This window comes from Beta vulgaris, chromosome 9 (genome assembly GCF_026745355.1).
Source record: "Beta vulgaris subsp. vulgaris cultivar EL10 chromosome 9, EL10.2, whole genome shotgun sequence".
NCBI classification, from domain to species: domain Eukaryota; kingdom Viridiplantae; phylum Streptophyta; class Magnoliopsida; order Caryophyllales; family Amaranthaceae; genus Beta; species Beta vulgaris.
In genome coordinates, this window is record NC_079210.1 from 47783163 (window position 1) to 47805466 (window position 22304).

General features: G+C 33.4%; 3 protein-coding genes across 3 annotated transcripts; 2 read left to right on the top strand and 1 right to left on the bottom strand.

Annotated features, from left to right (window-relative positions):
* The first annotated feature begins 1238 nt into the window (after positions 1-1238).
* On the top strand, positions 1239-6506 carry LOC104904295 (protein SHI RELATED SEQUENCE 3). Its single transcript, XM_010692508.4, has 2 exons — positions 1239-2249; positions 3219-6506. The coding sequence occupies exons 1-2, from the start codon at positions 1889-1891 to the stop codon at positions 3593-3595; spliced, it is 738 nt and encodes a 245-aa protein (XP_010690810.1). The 5' UTR covers positions 1239-1888; the 3' UTR covers positions 3596-6506.
* A 7279-nt stretch (positions 6507-13785) lies between these two features.
* LOC104904296 (DNA replication licensing factor MCM4) lies at positions 13786-19633 on the top strand. Its single transcript, XM_010692509.4, has 18 exons — positions 13786-13942; positions 14037-14684; positions 14774-14902; positions 15004-15085; positions 15703-15835; positions 15927-15998; positions 16082-16207; positions 16295-16408; positions 16495-16707; positions 16820-16918; positions 17109-17269; positions 17819-17915; positions 18006-18167; positions 18446-18526; positions 18620-18698; positions 18977-19113; positions 19204-19257; positions 19345-19633. The coding sequence occupies exons 1-18, from the start codon at positions 13906-13908 to the stop codon at positions 19417-19419; spliced, it is 2499 nt and encodes an 832-aa protein (XP_010690811.1). The 5' UTR covers positions 13786-13905; the 3' UTR covers positions 19420-19633.
* Positions 19634-19822: 189 nt separating this feature from the next.
* On the bottom strand, positions 19823-22249 carry LOC104904297 (pentatricopeptide repeat-containing protein At4g21065). Its single transcript, XM_010692511.4, has one exon. It carries the CDS (start codon positions 21724-21726, stop codon positions 20014-20016), a length of 1713 nt encoding a protein of 570 aa, XP_010690813.1. The 5' UTR covers positions 21727-22249; the 3' UTR covers positions 19823-20013.
* Positions 22250-22304: the final 55 nt, after the last annotated feature.

Consider the following 22304-nt stretch of genomic DNA (forward strand, 5'->3'; position numbering starts at 1 on the left):
CTTAGTGAGTGTTATTGTGATAGGATTAGGACATAAACATCATCGATCAATATCTTTGTCTGAGTCAAGGTCGGACTCACAAAGACAAACAATATCAAAGACTAGAGATCTTAACTCATTTTAACTAAATACGTGACAAACAATGGCAAAAGGGATGCTAAACTAATACTAATGTTAAACTATAACAACTAGCAATAACACACGAGATAAAATCAATCAATAAAAGCATTTAGAATTAAGTATCGCCACTAGCATGAATAATTCCCATCCCAATAAACATAATTCATAGTCCAAAAGGAGTAATCCACCCTAGTATATATAATAATTAATAATGAAAATAAGCACAATTCAATCAAGCAAGGATCAAACACTGCAAGGATTCAACTTAACCCTAGATTATGTGATTCGAAAAATTCAAATCGGGAAAAATGTTATCCGAATCCCATCCAAAAAAAAAAAAAAAATCAAATTTCGGATTAATCCCGATAAAATATCGAAAACAAAAAAAAAAGAAAATTTTAAATAAAAGGTTCATAAAATAAGTTTCAGATCGGATCATATCATCGGATATGCGTTCTTGAAAACAGATATCTCGGATATGATATCCGGGTAAATTCTATGTTTTGGATATTTCGGCTAACCAAAATTAAAAAAATTCCGATCCGAATTGGAAATCTCCGGATACCTGACCCGAAATACCCAATAACTTAAAAAATGGACCGGGTATTTGAAAACCCGGATCAAATCAACCGAATTACAAACCGATCACCAATTATCAATTGCCAAACAACCCATCAATCATCATGATCCACTATTTAATTATCTCAACATTTCAAGGGTTACACTTAGCAATTAGCATACCCTTCTTTAGGTTAAAAGAAAGAGGAATAAAGATGGAGGCACGTTTTCATTTTCAAACCCTATATTTGTGTTCCACCCCCTCACTCTACGTAGGGTCAAGTAAAAGGAGAAAAATCACTCAGACTTTTTCCGGAAAAACAGGACAAAACCAAACAAATTAAAGCAAAAATTATCCTACAGTGAAGAGAGAGAGCAAAGCCAAAAGCTACAATCCTCAGTTTATGTACTACTGTTCTAAAAGAGTATGTACTGTACGTTTTTGTTCACCTTCTCTTTGGAGACTGTGCGTAATTTTATGGCTTTTAACTCTAAATCTTCTTTCTTCTTCTCTTTCATTCATTCTATAACCTTAAGTTATTAACCATGATATATAGAAATGATCATAACTCAATATGACTACTATTTCAGTCACAACTATTTAGATCATGACTGAAAAATATGTAAGATTTTTTCTGCTCCCCACAAAAAGAAACTCACCCATAATCCTCAAACAGCAAAAATATTTCTTACATCGTACTAATTTATTAGATCATATAGATTATAATAAGTGTAAGACATTTAACAATTATATAGATCATCACAATTTTTTTTTACCCAAAAGACAAAAGGAAAAAGAACCCACAATAAATCTTATCCTCTAAATAGTTTAGAATAGTAAATCTTAGATCTTATATTATCCCACACCCCATTTCCCCAAAATTTCCCCAACTCAATGATAAATAAACCCTTATTCCTCCTACTACCACCATCACACCACCACTCCTCTTGTACCCCCATAGCGTTACTCGTTTCCGTATCTGTATCTGTATCTGTATCTGTATCCGTATCCGTATCCGTTTTTACATAAAATAATGCATGCTGATTGATGAATCTCAACATACATAAAATGGTGGATTAATTTAAGTAGCTAGTGAAGACATATATATATAGCTACTTAGCTAATTAAATTAGCTTATTAGTGGGAAGGTTATGTTGGAGAGAGTGTTGTTAATTACATACTTATATTATTAGATTATTAGATAATTAGATGATGAAATCCTCAAGTGGAGGAAGTAGTAGTACAAATACAAGTTGTCAAGATTGTGGAAACAAAGCAAAGAGAGATTGTACACATATGAGGTGCAGAACTTGCTGTAAAAGCCGAGGTTTTCAATGTTCTACTCATGTTAAAAGCACCTGGGTTCCTGTTGCTAGAAGGCGTCATAAACAGCTAAAACAACATCAACAACATCAACAACATCATCAACAACATCAACAACATCAACAACAACAACACTTTTCTACAACTACTACTGTTGATCATTACAATCAACATCATCATCATCATCTTCTTCCTCTTTCTCTTTCAAACATTCATCATCATCATCACAGTAGCCCTACTTCTACTGGTAAATTTTGTCACTTTTTTTCTTTGTTTTTGTTGGGTGAATACTGAATAGTGTATTTTTGTGGGTGTATGATGTAGAAAGGTTAAAGATTGGTCATTTTTTCTTCTGTTTAAGTAACAGTGATTTTTAGTAGCTATGATATGATTTCTTACAAGTAGAGAAGTAGTACTATTTAATATTATTATTCATGAGTAAACGGTAAAACCCTAATTATTGTACCTTCTTTCTTTATTTCTCTATCAATCTATCTCTTTCTTTGAATTTTCTTTTGTTCTTTTTTGACAAAATTCTTACATATGAGACATTTTTCTCTTTTTTTCTTCTTTGGTAGTATCACCTAGTAAATATATACTTAGATCTAGCCTCATCTTAATTGCACTTAAAGAAATGGAAGCTTTAGTTTTTTTTTTTTTTAAATTCTTTCACTGTTCCCTCAAAACCCTAATAATCATGTAAGTTTTCTTCTTTTTTCTATGTATATATTTCTACTCTACAGAAAAAAAAAAACATACCCATTTTTTCCCCTCTTTTTTTACTCAAATTTGAAGATAAATTTGTTTTTTTTAGTTGCTTCATCATTATTTAACTCCAAAGAAAATAAGTAAACATACATATCCTTTTGTTTTTTTTACTAAAATTTGAAGATAAATTTGGTTGTTATTAATTGCTTCATCTTTAGCTAGCTCCAAAGAAAATAAGTAAACATACCCTTTTTTCATTTTTTTACTAAAGTTTGAAGATAAATTTGTTGTTATTAATTGCTTCATCATTAGCTAGCTCCAAGAAGATAAATAAACATACATAATAAAATTTGAAGATAAATTTGTTGTTATAAATTGCATCATCATTAGCTAGCTCCAAAGAAAATAAGTAAACATACATATATACCCTTTTTTATACTAAAATTTGAAGATAAATTTGTTGTTATTGCTTCATCATTAGCTAGGTTTTTGTTGACAATTATTTCAGGTGTAGAAGGAGGGAATTTTCCAGCAGAAGTGAACTCCTTAGCAACATTTCGATGCATTCGAGTGAGCTCAGAAGACAATGTGGTGGATCAATATGCTTATCAAACCTCAATTAGCATAGGAGGGCATAGTTTTAAAGGGATTCTCTATGATCAAGGCCCCATCACCGCGGCCGCTAGCCGCGGTGATGATAGCCTTTCGGTTGCCACAGGAGACAACCACCAATATAATATCACGGCCGCCACTACCATGGCGGCCACGCAACCGAATGCTGTTGGTGCAAATTTACTCTACCACCACCATCCATCTCTATATTCTGCTCCTAGCTTCAATGCTTTTTTGCCTGGTATGCAGTTCTTCCCACATCCAAGGCCTTGATTAGTGTAAGTTACTTCCTCCGTTCCATAATAAGTGAAACACTCCTCTAAAAAAACTCTCACATAAAAGCGAGAAGTATTTCACTTATTATGCAACGGAGGAAGTATTAAATTAGTTAGTTAATCCTTTTTGTTCAATTGAATTGTTTCTTCTCTAAATGTTCATAGTATGACATATAATGACAATAATAAAAATTAAGCAATAGTATTATATTATGTTTTTGTAATTGTCTTAATAAAGCTAGAGTATAAGACAATGAAGGACAGATAAGAGACATTACCCAATTTGTTAATAATTCCAATGTCCAAAATTATTTGATCTTGTCTCTCAAATGTGTTAGAAATTTAATTAAATGTTGCCTTTTGTTGGGGATCTGTATGTTGTGTATAATGTGATCTTTGTCCTTTCAATTTAATATGTGATCTTCTTAGCTTTGTTGATGGATTTTGCAGAGTTTGTCTTCTTGTTTCATAAGTTGTTTATTAAGAATGTTAGCTTTTTTTCTCTCTTTTAATGAGCTTATGAATGTTAATCTTTTAATTTGTTGGTGGAATTTGATTATGTTTTGTTTATCATCTCCTAAGCATACTTTTTGCTCCTTCTTATCTGTTTCTTTGCCGGTTATGATTAATGCAAATGTAGTTTAATTAATTAATTAGTACATAATCTTTTTATTAGATTGAGGTTTAGATACCAGCTTTTGTTTATTTGTCCTTCATGCATGCATATTACTAAAGAAAGCATCATTAGGGATCAATAATAATTCTTCCTTTCATACATGTGTAAGTGAGCAATAAGTTAGAGCATAGATTTAAGTACTCACTTAATTAGAGAATACTTGATAAATAATAAGGAACATGTATGCTTTAGTAAGGTATAAGTTCATTAGCTAGGGAGTGACCTGTACATAATTTTATATATGCCATCAAATCTAGCTTAAACTAAGCATAGCCAAGGAAAATTGATTTATATGAGGGTTAATGATGGTTAATCATCAAATTTGGCATATATAATAAGGTATGAAGCATGAAAGATTCTAGGATTATTTGAGGTCTCCGATCCCCAATTTGAACTCTGGCTGTTTCCGTGCTAATGGAACCTCTAGGACTAAGGTTTTCTCATTTCGAAAATCTTTTTGTTTTCGAAATCCAACTATTGTCATGCTACATAGGTTAGAGATTAATGCTATAAAATCATGATATTCATTTGATGTATCATTAAGTACATAGTCATATATTAACTCATAAGCTTAGGTACTATGCTAATCATAGGAACAAGAGTAACCAATTGTTTGTGTTAATCAATAAGTACGAACGTTCAAGTATCAGAATATGACTACTCTCTCTCTCTCTATATATATATATATATATTAAGATGCATGTATAGGTTTTATCATTTGATAAAGTATCATCAAAATTTTACCAAGAGACTGTCGAGATAGAAAAAAAGACAGGAAAGAGGTCACCCACTTATCTACTTATAATGGTCAAACGAGCAATGATGCTGCGTGATTTCCATTACATACCTCAAATTCATAGTAAAATCAATGGCTTTGCCTTTTTGCAATCTGCACTTGTTTTAATTAATCTTGATGTGAAATGTAATTAGAGTAACAAAAACCATGTCAACTTTCCTGCATATATCCTATTTTGTGCGTGTGTGTGTATACTGTATATATATGTCTTATATTGCTGCATATTATGAAACCTAGCAATTAATGTGCACATATTGACGTATCTCTAGTGTGAAAAGATGTCTCACATTTTTCATCATATTTGAAATTTACTCACAACAGTGAAAAGCTGAAGTTGTCTTCCAACATCATTACTTTCTTTCATGTTAGGCGACTTTCATGAGGGACATAATTAATTAATACTCATTCTACTATTTTATACTGATGTTGAAAGTTGATTAGGGAATAATTGCATTTCTTTTAAATCAACTTCAATGTCATGGTCTTATTTTGTGACTTAATTAGCTCATCAAAAAACAAGCAAGAATAGGTGGGCATCTTGTGACTTTGTTGGGCAGTACAAAGACTTTTTAAATAAACCCTAGATTAAGAATTCACTATGTGCTTTCAATAAAGAGACTTTATGTTATACACTCATAATGTAAAAAAAGATTGATACTCTTAGTGACATAAATTACCTTTAGAAGAATATATCCTTTTGTACTTAAGATGGAAAGAATTTTTGTATTTTCGAATATCAACTCACCTTACTAATCTCGTCAAAAAATTTAAAGTTTTCAAAATCTTTTTCCGAGTAAGGAAAAAGGTTAGGGATCAAACTACTTAATTTAATTAGATTATTAGTGATTGTGGAGAAAACAAAGCTTTACTAAGGAGTACTTTATAACATTAGATGGTGTTGTTAGTTGCATGTGGATTCCTAAAGCATTCTCAAAAGGAGGAGATATCACTAACTTAGTGAGTAGTACTATGTCTTTTGAGATACATCTACTTTTTTTTTGCATTTTCCACCACATTCTTCCTCTACTAAAGAGCCTTCTTGGAGCTTTCTCTTAAAAGAAGTGCGTTTATGTAAAACTCCATTTTAGTTGACATTTCTTTGATAATCTTTGATTAATTATTCATATTATCGAAAGTAGAATGATAATCTTTGTTTGTTTATGATTTCTGTAAAATTCCTGGGAATGCAAAGTATGTCATGAAGGAGATAAATGCTGCTAATCAAGATTGATTTGGATTGACGTTTATGCCAAAATATATAAAGAGGAGCCATTGTAAATATAATTTGTTTTCATGATTTAATGTAATATTGTTGTTTCACTAGCTAACTGATTAATGTTAGTTGTAATTTGTTAATTGTTAACATGGAAAAAAAATTGTCATACTTGTAGGTAAATATGAAAATAGATATAGTTGAATAAAAGTTGTTCTTTTTTTCTTTACTTCTATTAGTGCATATCTTTTTAGAAAATCAAAATGTTCTCTTATGTACATGAAAAGAACTCAAAGGACCATGTGCAACGGAGTGAATTTTGGTATGTAAGGAGGCTTTTGTTCCTAGGAACATAATATAGAGTCTCTTGTTATAATTTGCAAGACCTCCAATATCTTTAAAACATCACTCAAAAGGATTTGCATTACATGTATTGGTAACTATTGATGATACACAAATCTATATTTTTTTAGTGATGTGCTTTTTTGTAATCTGTATGGAACTATGGATGAGTTAGGATTTTATATATGGAGTACAGGAGCCTAGCTTTTTTTCCTCTTTGAAAAAAAAAATTGTTCTCTATGTACACTAGTCACATCTAGGAGTCATTCTTGTAACACTGTTATATTTGTTCTTTCAAAATTTTGTTGCTGGTTGGAGTTCAAGAAATTATTTAATAGTCTATCTCGTTCACTCATGCGAGAGCCCATTAGGCTTAAAGTGTGGTTATATTTCACTTCCAAAGGAGGGGTGGATGAGATTTGAACTCGTAACCTTTACGTCACGTTGGCTCTCGCACTATGTCAGAGAACCAACTCAATCAAAAGTTTAAGTTGATGATTGAAGTCTCACGAATAATTTTATATTTTTTTGCCATAAAATAAGTAAATATAATGTCATTACCATGACTGTTAGGTTAAAGGAGGACATATATTATGCAGCTTAGATTATATTTTGAGGAACAATCTCCTAACAGCATTTCAACACAAGGGTAGGGCATGGATATTTTGGATCGGAAAAACTAAAAACATCATTTTTACATTTTTACATTTTGTTTATATCGAAAAAGATACAATGCATAAATCTACCTAAAAGGTAGGTAATCCTTGGAAAAGTACTACCTAATTATTTCTCAAGGAAACAGATTAAATAAAATCCTTATTTTGAAATCACCTAACTTAGTAAATTATAAAAACTCATACATTGATCTCATAACGTACTTTATATATAATTATGTAAAATACATCCAATTTCAATATAATAGAAGTGGATATTACATGATTTTTTTTCTTGATAATTTGTTACATCTACCCATCTGGTAAACTACCCACTAGAAATATTAATTTATTTTACTATTTTATTACTCCCTCTATTCCATAATATAATACATACTTCATTTTTAGTGGGTCAAACTTTAAAAATTTTGAGCTAATATTCTCATTAATATATACAAAAAAACCTACTCATGTGTGATCTTGTTATATTTGGCTCAATATGTACTTTCATAATATCAATTTCTTATAATTTTTATTAATACAAAATTGAAGATATTAAAGATTAAAGTTATATTTTGAAGAAGGTCTAATGAATAAACAAGCACTATATTATAAGACGGAGAGAGTAATATATATCTAATCTGGGTGATTTACCTATGAAAGTTTTTTCTTTTGTACATGGAACAACAAATTACTTAGTTTTTTTTTTCTGCTTTTCGTGCACAAGCAGATCGGAGTTGGTATACTATAGTGACACATTGTAGCATGCTATGTTTGTCCACATATTTTAATACTATGTAATATATATATATATATATATATATATATATAATTATATATAATATTATATTATATATATATTATTATATATATATATATATATATATATATATATATTATATATATATATATATATATATATATATATACTAACTAAACAAAAACAATGCTCGAAATTTCCTTACATTAAGTTGACTTCATATTTCATCGACATAAATTGTTACACATGCTGATGCTAGGGTCCTAGTTTACAGCAGTGCTTGTAAACTTTATTGAACAACAAAGCGTGCAACGGTGAGAATACCTTAAAACATGGGTCCTAGACGTAAACATGGGTCTAGACGTATGGTAAAGGTTACACAAATCAACAAATCTAATTATGTAGGTCATTTCGGTTGGGAATTATATGAATTAAAAATTGGTTAAAGAATATTTTTAGTGTTTGTTTGATTGACATTATTTAATATAAAAAGTTAAAATTTCTAGTTGAAAAGGTTGCTCGCAGAAGTATGTATAATAAAATAATTTTAAAATATTACCGATAGAATAAAAATATGTACTTCCTCCGTTTTTTTTAGATGTTACACTTTCTATTTTAGAAAATTTTAAATTAGATGTTACACTTTTATTTTGGGTAATAACTTCTCTTTATCTCTCTCCTATCACATGTTCACATGGGGCCCTTTTGTTTTTCATTCTCTCTATCTCTCTCCTCTCCAAAAATCACCTAGGAGTCCGTGATTTGAAAAGTGTAATATATAATAAAAAACGGAGGAAGTATAACAAAGTAATTTTAAAATAATACCGATAGATTAAATATAGTAACTTATAATTTGGTAAGACCGGAAATATATAACTCAACCCAACATGAAATATCCTGAAAATACTTTTACTTTTGGTATAAAATGCTTTTTAGGAAAATATATACATTTCCTGAAATAGTATTATTTGAAACATTAATGACAGACAAAAGAGTAATATATACCTTATGTACATGCATGACATACGGATAAATTTAACATTGAATAATTCTTCATGAATTTACCAAGGACCATTGGATCTAATGGTATGACTTCCTATCTTCCACATGAAGACCAAGGTTCAAATCTTGATGGAAGCAAAATTTCAATATTGTTGGGGAGGGGGTTGGGGCTTGTTCGGCCTCTGGTGAGTTGCCCTGTGCGGGGACAACCCAGAGGAAATTAATCTTATTACGGGTTCTTGAAAGGGGGCCCAAAAAGAAAAAAAAATCTTCATAAATTTTATATAATCTTTTTCTTTAACAAGTATTTTTTATTTACGGGTGTATTTTTAAATAGGTTCATTTAGCGAATTTTCATTATATGATAGGCCGATCCACTATGTTAATTCTCTTATACTTTTATTTTATGTTTTTTTTATGTTTTCCTTATTAAGAGTGAAAAAGCAAAAGTTCCTATCCATTGAAAAAAATGGAGAAAAAAAATCTATCAATCTTAGTTTATGAGTGAAAAAGCATAATATATCGAAGGCAACTTTTTTGTTCATATAATTTGTAGCTCTTTCGGAGTCTTTGCGTGCAAAGTTTGTTTATTTGGAGTTTTTCAAATGAGCCATGAATAAAACAATTAGTTTTTCATGTACTATATTAATAGTACACCCAGTTAAGCGTGATTATTGAATAATAGAGTTGTATTAGAATTCATAATCATATAAAACTAGCCTACTTTCCAACATATTAATATAATTTTGGCAAAATTGGCCTTAACACCACAAACTATGTCGGCAGGGGTATACAACACTACCAACTTGGACTAGTAATCAAAAACCACAAACTATTGGTAGTCATGCAGCGAGTATCATAAATGATACCAAAACCAACTTATCATGATACATTATCACATGACATATAGGCTTCTAATTAAGGAAAAAATAGGATAAAAAAGAAAAAGGGGGAAATCGAGAAGAATATTGTTACGAATTCCACGTTGCATGCAAAGTTAGTTTTAACGTCATTTATGACACTTACTGCAACAAGGCCAACATTTTGTGGTGTTTTGGCTACTAATCAAAGTTGGTGGTGTTGAGTGCACCCACATCTTTATTTATGTTGATGATGCCAATTTTGCCTAATTTTCTGTTATAATACCATAAAGGAATGCAACATTACTTTTCTAAAGTTTCTATATCTATCATATACATGGTTAGATTACCAAGAATGTCTTAACCTAATGATTAAGATTGAGGTATTGTGAGAAATATCTGCTTAAAAAAAAAGTGTTTGGAACAATATATGTTCAAATTTCTCATCTTCTTTTTTATACTTTGTACTGTTTTTGTGACTTATATGGATAAAAGATATAGTTAGATTTATGTAAGGATATGGTAAATTAATTTACAGCTGAAACAATATCTAGCTTGGGCAAAAAGAGCCTATAAGTTGTCTGCAGGGTATGGCATGATCTCTACAGTATTATAATGAAATGATGATTTCGTGCCCTAAAAATTGGAGCCAATAAAAAAGAGGAGACAACTAATTATTGTGAGTGTCTGTGAAATCAAAAGATTTCATTCTTTTGTTCTATTACAGCGGTGTTCCTGAATTCATAAAGGTAGGGGACTTCTCTTTTTTATTGTAAGCTAGAAGGAAGAAGTTAAGAGGGCGTTTGGTTCGTTAAGAGGAAAGGGAAAGGGTTTGAGAAAGGGTTACAAGAGGAATGGAAAGGGTTTCCCTTTGATTAAAAATGTTGTTTGGTTAGGAACATCAAAGAAACTGGAAAATTATTATTATTATTAAAATAATAATAATAACAATAATTATTATTATTAAATAATAATCATAAATATGAAAATAAATAAATAATAATAATAAATAGTAATATTAATAATAATAAATAATAATAATCATTAAATAATAATAATAAATAATAAATAATAATATTAATAATAATAATAAAAAAAATAATAAAATAAAAATAAAAATATAAAAACAAAAAAAATAAAAAAAAATAAAATAAAAATAAAATAAAATAATAAAATAATAATAATAATAATAATAATAATAATAATTTCATGGTAGAGGGATATGGGGTAATCCCAAACCTTGGGAGTGGTGGAGAATCAATCTAAGGGAAAGGAGGGTAATCCTAATAAGAAAAAGGGGTAAAGGATTTGAAAAAACACACTAACCAAACACTCACAAAGGGAAACAAGGAACTCAATTCCCTTTCCCTTTCTTGAAACCCTCTAACCAAACGCCCCCTAAGATAGAAATGATTAGTAAAACATCGATTTTTCGTGGTTTTAAACGCACTTCACAAAAAGAGATGAACTTTTAGTGATCTTTAGGAGTTCAAAATACAAAACGACACAAGGTTAATAGTAACAATTTGACAAGTAAGGTTAATTAGAATGTTTATATTATAGTATTTGACGGATCTAGAAATAATATTTAATGGGTTCAAAAATATCTTGAGAACTTTTACTGGGGTTAAGTCATAAGTGGTTAAATATTTTAAGAACAAATTGAAAAATTCAAAATTTTATAAAGAAAAACGTTCGTTTTTTCATTTTTATGTAGGGCCAAGGGACCCTACTTAGTCTAATGTGACTTTGCTAATGGACTAGTACCACAATTTCTAATATCACATATGCAAACCAGACCCAAAACATTTTTGTTGAACACTTTGCCTATCATTGAAAGTTGTGTTATATTACCTTCATCTAATAAAAAGTTTACCCAACTTTCTTTTTATTCTAATAAAAAGTATTGACCAACTCCTATCACATCTACTTTTTTAATAAAATAACATTTAATGATCACACTATAATTTATCATCTTAAACTACGTGTCCTAATAAGTGTTTCGATCTTCCTGAGACGGAGGTTATATATTCATATAAAATTGTTTTACGATGATCTTGCATGTAGAGGGACATGTGAAATACTTTTGAAACAAGGAAAATTCGCCAATAACTATATGTATTTTCAAATAGGTCACCTTGTGTCTCCTTTTCAAAAGAAATGGTATACTACCTCTTTTAACATTTTCTTTCATTGTGGCTACTTCTTGCCAATTTTCAATAGTTACTTTAGCGACAAACACCTTCATTTTGTGCATGAAATGTTCCACAAAACAAATGGAAAATGTATCAATACAATAAAGTTAAATGTCTAAAAAAGTATTAGTAGTTTACAAATGAATAAATAGACGGTATAACGACCTCACCTCTACCCGATTTTTTCAAAATAATGCAACCTTACAGTAATTTATAAATAATTCAACTTTCATGGTTGTTTACTTAAATTAGTCCCTAGTGACGTATACCCTAAATATGGGTAATTTTGTAGAATATGAAATTAGGGCAAAAAGTTTGGCTTCTCATTAAGCATCATCACAACATATATAATACAAAATTTAGGAACCCTAACTAAGATACAACTCTATCTTTAGACAACTTTCTAAAATATATATCTCTATATCCTCCTCATGTTGGAGCATGTGAAGGCTCGAAAATGCCCAACTTAGACAAACGAAAATCAAATGTGACTTGCCAAGAGTTTTAGTAAAAATGTTAGCTAATTAAGCCTTATTGAAAACATACGAAGGCTCAATAAGACCGTCAATCATAGCATCACGCACAAAATGACAATCAAACTCAATATGTTTTGTGCGTTCATGAACTATCGGATTCTATGCCAAATGAAGCACCTATTGACTATCACACAACAAGGGAATGCATGAATTTGGGATTATGAACACCCAAACTGAGCAAACCCTTCAACCACTTCGACTCACAAGTCATGGCAGCCATACCATCCTCACTTCCTAGTTGCCTACAAGCCTGCCTCCCTTCCCTCGCCAGCGAGGCTGAGATTACCACCTTCTCCGTCGACTCTAATACTTTCTTTGGTGACTCACCGTCAAATCAAGATGAGGCTTCTTTTATTCATGGGTTGTCAGGTGTGGGCTTAGGCGCTTAGCCAATTTCTGGCTAGGATCTTCCTTTCCCACTACAAATCAATGACAATCTATGTACTCCCCTTATTTCCTCCAATTCTAATGTACACAAAATCTACCCGTTTGTTGCTTTCATACCCTTAATTACTTCCCATAAGAGGAACAAAGTATACCAATTAAAAGTTAAAACATGCAACTACTACTATTAAACTCTTATAGAACACGAACAGTATCATTAATACATTTCTCTCATTTTTCTCCCTCGAATCTAACCTTCCTTACAAACCTTTACCAACATAGCACATTTGCGTTTTCATGGCTTTCTCACCACCCATATTCAGAAAGTTCCCCCCATTCATGTCACGTGTAGGCTTAGAAATGAGGGCTAATTTAAAAAGATTGGACAAAGGTGGAATTATTCATGACGACTATTCAGTTAAAAAAGGTTTTTTTTATATCAAGAAGTACCTAATAAAACACAAATTTTGTAGGGAAGGAGTCTTAATATATTTTTTTTATCTAAAAAGACTTATTAAAATACTTCCAGTTGTTAATAGCAATCATATTATGAATTTTAGGCCAAAACACGAATTTCGAGTGTTGACTTTTTTAACTCTAATTGACTCTTTCAAAATGAGAAATTCTTAAATGTCCATCTCTAGCCATTTGCAACCCATTAACTACTTTCTAGTACTACGAAGTCCACAACAACAAGATCAAATAAACCAGCCCATTTAATTTCCTAACTTTTTAACCTAACCCACCAACCAATTATGGCGGGAAATACACCCATTTCCCGCCAATAAACCCCCAGAAATTACACTCTTTTGCACACTTTTGCAACTTCAATCTCCAAATTCTCAATTTCTCCAAAAACCCAAAACTCCATTTTTCTCTCAACACTCATCAATGGCTTCCGATTCTTCTCCTGGCCATATAAATGGAGGTAAATTTCTCTCTCTTACTAATTTAGTATTAGTTTCTTACTTATGAAATAAAATTTCCTTACAATTAATTTGTTTAATGAGTAAACTTTGCAGGTCCTTCATCACCAGATGATTTCACATCAAGTCCAATTGGAAACACTGTGTCATCACCCGGCGATGGTTTGCGACAAAATGTTCGGACTCGATCAAATTACTCAACCCCAACCTCTGATAGGAGGAGACCAAACCCGTCAAATGAAGGTAGAACACCTTCTTCATCTGGGTCCCGCAGAAGGGGTCGCCCTAGGCGGGACCAACCTCCATCGACACCTGTTGCGCCTACACCGACCTCATCTGAGGCTGGGGAAGGGTTTGATGGGGATGATGCTCCACCAATGTATGTGTGGGGGACTAATATTAGTGTTCAGGATGTTAATGAATCAATTTTGAGATTTTTGAGGAATTTTAGGGATGCTTCTATTGATTTAGAGAGTGGGGAGATTGAAGGTAAGTATATGAGATCGATTCGAAGAGTGATTGAGATTGAAGGTGATTGGCTTGATGTTGATGCACACCATATGTTTGATTATGATCCTGATTTGTATAATAAGATGGTTAGGTACCCTCTTGAAGTTTTGGCGATTTTCGATATCGTTTTGATGGATATTGTTGCTAGGGTTAAACCACTTTTTGAGAAACATGTTCAAGCTAGGATTTTTAATCTTAAGACTTCTACTTGCATGAGGAATTTGAATCCTTCTGGTACTTTCCCTTTTCTTCATACTTGTATCAATTTTGTGTTTTATAGCCTAAATTCTGAAATGGGTTTTTCTTGTTTTGATTATTGAAAGATATTGAGAAGATGATATGTTTGAAGGGGATGGTTATTCGATGTAGTGGAGTTATACCTGAGATTCGAGAAGCCGTTTTCAGGTGTCTTGTATGTGGATATTTTACTGATGCTATTGTAGTAGACCGAGGTATATGTTTTAAGCTTGTTAATTTGGCTGTCTTGATGAAAATGTATAATTTTTTTGGTGTTTGGTTGAAATGTTTATGAATGGTTTTGCAATTTTATCAGGAAGAATTAACGAGCCTCCTGCCTGTATGAGGGAAGAATGCAAGGCACGGAACTCTATGACACTTGTTCACAATAGATGCAGGTATATAGCATAACAATTTTCTTTGTCCGCGAGGTTGCTCGAGACTGATATTACAATTTAACATGTGTGGTTGGCCTTTTCACTTTTCACAGTCTGTGTGATGCTATGACAATTATAGTAGAGTTTGGGAATTGATTCATTAGTCATTTGCTTGTTTGTTAAGCTTAGAAATTACTGTAGCCTTCTCTAGGAGTACTAGTTGTTGTAGGAGGGTTTTTGTTTAGTTGACCTCTGTCGGTTTTTGAAGTTATATGGTGAAGTGTGTATATTCTGTCAAGACTTCCAAATTCTGTAATTTCTGAAATTTGACATTGTTGTTTGGAGAGCTTATCTTGTCTGATTGTTCTTGATAATTGAAATTGATTCCTGCATTGATGTCAAGGTGCAAGAGCGGATGCAGCTTTGTTTCGAGTATATTGTGTCACAAAGAATGTAGTCTGGGTTGGTTCTTAAATATGTTGTAGAGTATATGATTAGAAGAGTCATTTTACAAGTCAATTATAGCTTTTGAAATGGTGTCATGGTGTTAAGAAAAGGTATAAGAGTAATTATTGGTCAGTAGCATTTTATTCGTTTTATCTTATGCTAAGACTAAGTTGAATGGGATATTCCATTAGGTTTGCTGATAAGCAGATTGTGAGACTCCAAGAGACACCAGACGAGATTCCTGATGGAGGGACGCCTCACACAGTGAGCTTGTTGCTGCATGACAAGCTGGTGGATATGGCGAAGCCAGGTGACCGGGTTGAGGTGAGCTGTGAGATTATCACAGTTGATGATCGATGCCCTTACATTATCTTATCACTTGTTAAAGTGTTGTCTGTTGTGCTTCCTTTAATAGGTCACCGGAATTTATAGAGCAATGACTGTCAGAGTTGGACCTACTCAAAGAACTGTGAAGTCGTTGTTCAAGGCATGTATCTTACTCGCATCCTTACTTAATTTGAGGAACAAAGTCTATGTCTAACTTGAGCATACTTTTTCTTCTCATGGCAGACTTACATTGATTGTCTCCATATAAAGAAAACCGATAAGTCGAGAATGCAGAACGAAGATCCCATGGAGGAAGAAATGGGAGCAAACCGAAATGAAGATGATGTGAATGTTGACTTTCAGAAGAAGGTAACTGAAGGTTATTGTCTGTAACATCATATTGCAATAAAACAAAATCACTGTACTATTGGTTTATGATGCATTTCCTGCCTTCAGGTGGATGAATTGAAGGAGCTGTCCAAATTGCCTGACATATATGACCGACTAACAAGATCGTTGGCTCCAAACATTTGGGAGCTTGATGATGTCAAAAGAGGCCTTCTTTGTCAGGTAAACATAATTGCCTAGCCAATCAAATTGAATAGTTCAACTCTTGTTAGATTGATGCTGATGTTGCTCAATCATCCATCCTGTAGCTGTTTGGCGGTAGTGCAGTGAAGTTGGCATCTGGAGCTAGTTTCCGCGGTGACATTAACATCCTTCTTGTTGGTGATCCTGGGACAAGCAAGTCACAACTGCTTCAGTATATCCATAAGCTATCTCCTCGAGGGATTTATACGAGTGGAAGAGGAAGCTCAGCTGTTGGATTGACTGCCTATGTTGCAAAAGATCCTGAAACTGGAGAAACTGTAAGATTGTACTGATCCACGATTGTTGTAAATCACTGCCACCATAATTCCGAGTTAAGCGAAATATAAATTATCTAATGTATACGGCATGCCATTAATTTGATATCTTCAGGTTCTCGAAAGCGGTGCCCTTGTTTTGAGTGATAGAGGTATCTGTTGCATTGATGAATTTGACAAAATGTCTGAAAGTGCACGAAGCATGTTACATGAGGTGAGTCTATCTGTTGATCTTATACCAAATTGCTCCTTTGAAGTAGTTGATTACCTCTCATGGTTTTGTGTCAATTTCTATCATGCCTAGTATTGATCCTAAAAAGGAGTTTCGAACTCCAAACCAGTTGAGCATCTAGTTTAACATGGTGCAATTACTAATTTCTGGTTCCTATTTGAACTTAACCTAGGTGATGGAACAACAAACAGTTTCAATTGCAAAGGCTGGAATAATTGCTTCCCTTAATGCTAGAACCTCTGTACTGGCTTGTGCAAATCCCAGTGGTTCACGTTACAATCCTCGATTGTCTGTTATTGACAACATACATCTTCCTCCTACCTTACTGTCAAGGTAATGCAAACAAGCTCACATGTTATCAACTCTAATGCTGATAACAAATTACTGAGTTCTTTTATGTCCATCTTTGCGAACTATAAACAAGCATTCCCCAATATACATAATCAATTTTAGTGTTGATTAAAGTTTCTAAAGTTTTTGCTTTTCTTCTCTCTCTGTAATCTAACTTGAGCATGCTCCTCTATTCTTCTCTTGGCAACTTATCTCAAATGAGTATATCAAACTATTCCGTCCATCCCAATTTAGCTACAACATTTGCTAAGATATTAGGTTGCAAATAAAAGCTAATTACGTCTTCAATTACATATTAGGTCGCATATAAAAGCTGATGCTAAGACATTATGAAACTGATAATGTTTTTTCATAAATTATCATATGAACTTATGCTCCAAGTTGGTGAACCGTGATTACCAACTAATTTGTGACAGGAAGTATATACTAGTACGATATGTTTGGCTGCACTGAATGCTTAGAAGGCATTTTGAGAATATGGAAGTACTGTGTTATTTGTGCATCACTTAAACAATTCTTGTTCTTTAACAGGTTTGATTTGATATATTTGATACTTGACAAAGCTGATGAGCAAACAGACAGGCGCCTTGCAAAACATATAGTTGCTCTTCACTTTGAAGACCCTGAGGTTTGATCAACGCTTTCTGTTTTCTGTTGCAAGAGAACATTCTCTTGCGGTCATCATTCATCTGAACCTCTTCTCTTTTCCATCCTGCAGAGTGTGCAGCAGGATTTCTTAGACCTTCATACATTAACTTCTTATGTAAGTTATGCAAGAAAGTATATTCACCCACGGTTGTCTGATGAAGCTGCTGAAGAACTGACCCGTGGATACGTTGAGATGAGAAGAAGAGGGAACTTTCCTGGAAGTAGTAAGAAGGTATATAAGGATTTTAGTTTTCCTGTAATTGTTAAACATTCTTTTTGTGTACTGTGGAGACTGCTGAGATATCGGAAACAGAAGCGTTGAAGACCTCATATTTCCGGCTGTTTATGGGTTTCTTTAGCCATGGGGGGTTTGGGAACACAAATGTTTTATAAAGTGAAAATCTCAGGTTCCAGGTGTTTCTTGAATTCACAGCCTAGTGTCTTCATGGGAATAAAAAGTGCTATTACAGAATTCATGACTGGTTTATCTATGTTTGGTTTTATGAACAGGTTATAACTGCAACACCAAGGCAACTTGAGAGTTTAATACGACTTGGTGAAGCATTGGCTCGGATGCGTTTCTCTGAATGGGTTAGTCTATATTTTTGAAAATCTGCCATGGTTAAACTACAATATATTAACATCCCCTGAAGAGTTCTAGAGATAATTTTTTGGTAAATGCAGGTTGAGAAGCGTGATGTGATTGAAGCTATCCGGCTATTAGAAGTTGCATTGCAACAATCAGCAACTGATCACTCCACAGGTAAATGCACGACCAACTTCAAATTTATATTCTCTAATGTACGCTTTTCCATGGATTTTGTTTTACACTGTTTGATGATATGTTTTTATGCTAGATTTTCTCTTGTTGAGAACATAAGAAATACAGTAGCAACATGTGTCTTAGAGGCTGAACCATGTTTAACAGATTAACAACCCAATTCTTTAGTGTTGTTTGCTACATCAGGTCTTTTCTTGTCCAGCAATATTATGTTGCTGTAAACACTGGAAGTTCACATTTTGAATTTTCTTTTCTCACAGGAACCATAGATATGGATCTAATTACAACTGGAATATCAGCAAGCGAAAGGATTAGACGTGAGCAAGTGTTGTCTGCAACGCGCAATGTAATCATGGAGAAAATGCAACTTGGTGGAGCAGCAGTACGCACATTAGAGGTAACAAATCATAGATTTAGCCTAACAAACTTCTTGGTTTATCACACATACAACATCTGATTCCTGATATTTTACTTGTTCACCTGACAGTTGCTTGAAGAACTGAAGAAGCAGAGTTCTGGTGCCGAATTCCACCTTAATGATGTAAGTATGCATACATCTGATTTTTTTTGATCGTATGCTGTTTACTTTGTATTATTAATCTAACCTGGTTGTTCTCCGATGTACCAGTTGCGAAATGCACTAGCAACTCTAGCAGGTGAGGGATTTGTATCTGTTCATGGTGATAATGTAAAGAGAGTATAGAAGTGGAGGATCGCAGCACAGCTCAGACTCAAGAGTGATGAAAAAACAGTGTAACATTAACACACTTGAACGGTTTAGCGTACAAGTCTCATATTATGTTGGTGACATGGTAGTTTAGGGTTCCAAAAGTTTTAGTATAGTATTGAGTGACGTAAAATTTGACAATTGTTTGTTGTAATTATTCTCATTATCAAATCTCTGCTGTGTTTTAGAATACCAGTTGCACAATATCAAATTAAGAATTTTGTCAGTCGGTGTTAATCTGAGTAAAAGGTTAAATGGAAAACTTGTTCTCTACCATAAAAGAGCGTTAAAACAAAGTGAATTTACCAAAATGTCTCACATGTTCATAGCCTGATTCATCAGGAAAGTGGAAACCAGGAACAACCGAACAAGCAACGAATAGAATCAAGTCGATGAAGATATTTGAGCAAGGGGCATTTTACATTTTGTAAGAACTTAGTGTACAAATGTTAGTATAATCAAGCCTGCTTGAGTACTTTCTACAAGTATATGATGGATAGGTTCAGAATAACTTTCTGAAATTACTTTTCTGCTCTTCCTCAACTTCTCCAAAAAGATCAAAGCAAGTTCTCACCAGTAATCTCCACAGGAGCAGTCCCCATTTCTGAAATGATGGAAACGAATACGATCCCTTACTACAATCTCTCTTTCGTATGCTTTCGAAATCAATTTCATAAAAGAATGGCAATCTTCACATGATCGCAAATTCTTTACGATCCTAATTGGGGAACCTGGCTTAGTCTTCATCAGTCCAAAGGCAACAGCGAGCTTTTCACTGTGATGAAGCAGTTGGAAAGCCTTCTCATCATCATCAACTTCAAGCAAAACCTCAGAAAGTTCAGGTTCATAACCTTCTCCTCTCAAACTCTTGCATATCTCTTCCAACTTTGCAAAAATAGTAGGTGCTTCAATGTGACTTGAATCTCCTGCAGTGAATTCATGAACACTACCATCAATCTCAATCTTACTAGAACCTGGTGGTTTTACCAGCCCGTGTTTATTCATTGTTTCCCTACAAATTGCCTTATCATGCCATTTTCCAGCAGATGCATATATATTACTGAGAAGAACATAACTTCCACAATCATCAAAATCTATGTTTATTTCCTTTATTAAACGTTCTGCTCGATTAGTATCACCATGAATTTTACACGCCCATATGACCGTTCTCCACAGAACTGCATCAGGCTGTATCAACATCTTCCTAATGAAGTTTTCAGCCTCCTGCAACTTCCCTGATCTCGCATGAAGGTCCACCATACATCCATGATGTTGAAGATTAGGTTTGATTCCATATTTCTCCCTCATGTCCCTAAAGTAAAGGTAAGCTTCAGTAACCCAGCCCGCGTTCCTACATGCTGCCAGAACAGCAGTCATGGTCCGCTCATCAGGCATTACACCAGAATTTTTCATTTCTTCAAAAGAACTAATAGCTTCCCTACTCATACCATGACTTGCAAGGCCATGAATCATGGCAGTCCAAGAACACACATCCTTATCAAAAACCTCGTCGAAAACTTTCCTAGCACTATCAATACAACCACATTTAGAGTACATGTCAATCAGAGCAGTACCAACATTGGTCCTTGAACTAAGCCCTTGTTCTTCAACAATCCTATGAGTTCTTCTCCCAACCTCCAACGCCCCTGTCTCCGCACAAGCCCTCAAAATCGACACGATTGTTGCATCATTAGGCTCCACTCCACTCTCTATCATCTCTTTAAACAGCTTAATCGCTTCGATAGCTCTACCATTATCGACTAACCCATCAATCATAGACGTCCAAGTAACAACATCTCTTTCAGGCATTTTATCAAACACCTTACTAGCACAACCCAAATCATTGAATTTCGCATACATATGAATCAAAGAATTACATATATATCTATCAGACCCAAAACCAAGTTTACAAATCAAACAATGTGCTTGTTTTCCCAATTGGGTATCTCTCAATCTACCACAAACCTTAACAACAAAAGGGTACGTAAATTTGTCGGGTTTGGGAGTAATGCCAGGATTTTGATTCATGTGCATTGCAAGGAAGAGAGAGATTGAGTGATTAGGGTTTGAAGTTTCGCAGTAAGCTCGAATCATGGTGTTCCAGTAGTAGGAATTGGGGGATGAAAGACAGTTGAGGATAAGGCGAGCATAATTAAGGTCGCCTGAAGGAGAAAGGGCACAGAAAGTGAAGAGTTTGCTGTAGTTTTGATGGTGGGGTTGTGCACCTGATTTTAGTGCTTGAGCATGCAGTTGCATGGCCTCAGACATGGTGGTTACCTCCATTGATCAAGATGAGGAGTGAGGATACATTACATCATTCACATGCGTGCGTCTCTTATCTACATGTAGATCATGGGCTCATGAGTCATGACTAGGGGGTGAAAACGAGTCCGGCCTATTCGCAAACAGTTTAGGATTGGATCAGTTAAATTCGACTTGTGTCTTGTGATAACTCGGCTCAAATTCAAAGTGGCTCGAGACTTTAATAAGATGAGGTTCAGCTCGGTTCGAACAAATTGTGAACACTTAATTATTCTTTTATATAGAAAAAGATACATAATAAAAAGTAAAGTTTCATTATAAAAACAAAAACCTACAAATCTCAAAAATCAAAAAAAGAAAAACAAAGAAAACATGTAAAATTAAAGGATGACGAGTCAAACTTGTTCGTGAATAGTTCGAGCTACACCATACATTTATACATGTCTCTTATCTACATGTGGATTATGGAAGGTTATGGCTTTGTTGGCTTCCCATTTTACTCTCGATGGTTGTTCTAACTAATTATTATACTAAAAAAAATGCATCCCCCTATTTTTATCTTGTTAGGTAACTACGAAGTCACTAGTAAGGCTCTGTTT

Bases quoted from the DNA above. Each gene is read 5' to 3' on its own strand.
- LOC104904295 (XM_010692508.4), top strand. From the start codon at position 1,889: ATGATGAAATCCTCAAGTGGAGGAAGTAGTAGTACAAATACAAGTTGT. The intron at 2,250-3,218 runs GTAAATTTTGTC...CAATTATTTCAG, and splicing joins CAGTAGCCCTACTTCTACTG to GTGTAGAAGGAGGGAATTTT.
- LOC104904296 (XM_010692509.4), top strand. From the start codon at position 13,906: ATGGCTTCCGATTCTTCTCCTGGCCATATAAATGGAG. The intron at 13,943-14,036 runs GTAAATTTCTCT...TAAACTTTGCAG, and splicing joins TCCTGGCCATATAAATGGAG to GTCCTTCATCACCAGATGAT. The intron at 18,699-18,976 runs GTAAATGCACGA...CTTTTCTCACAG, and splicing joins AGCAACTGATCACTCCACAG to GAACCATAGATATGGATCTA.
- LOC104904297 (XM_010692511.4), bottom strand. From the start codon at position 21,726: ATGGAGGTAACCACCATGTCTGAGGCCATGCAACTGCATGCTCAAGCA.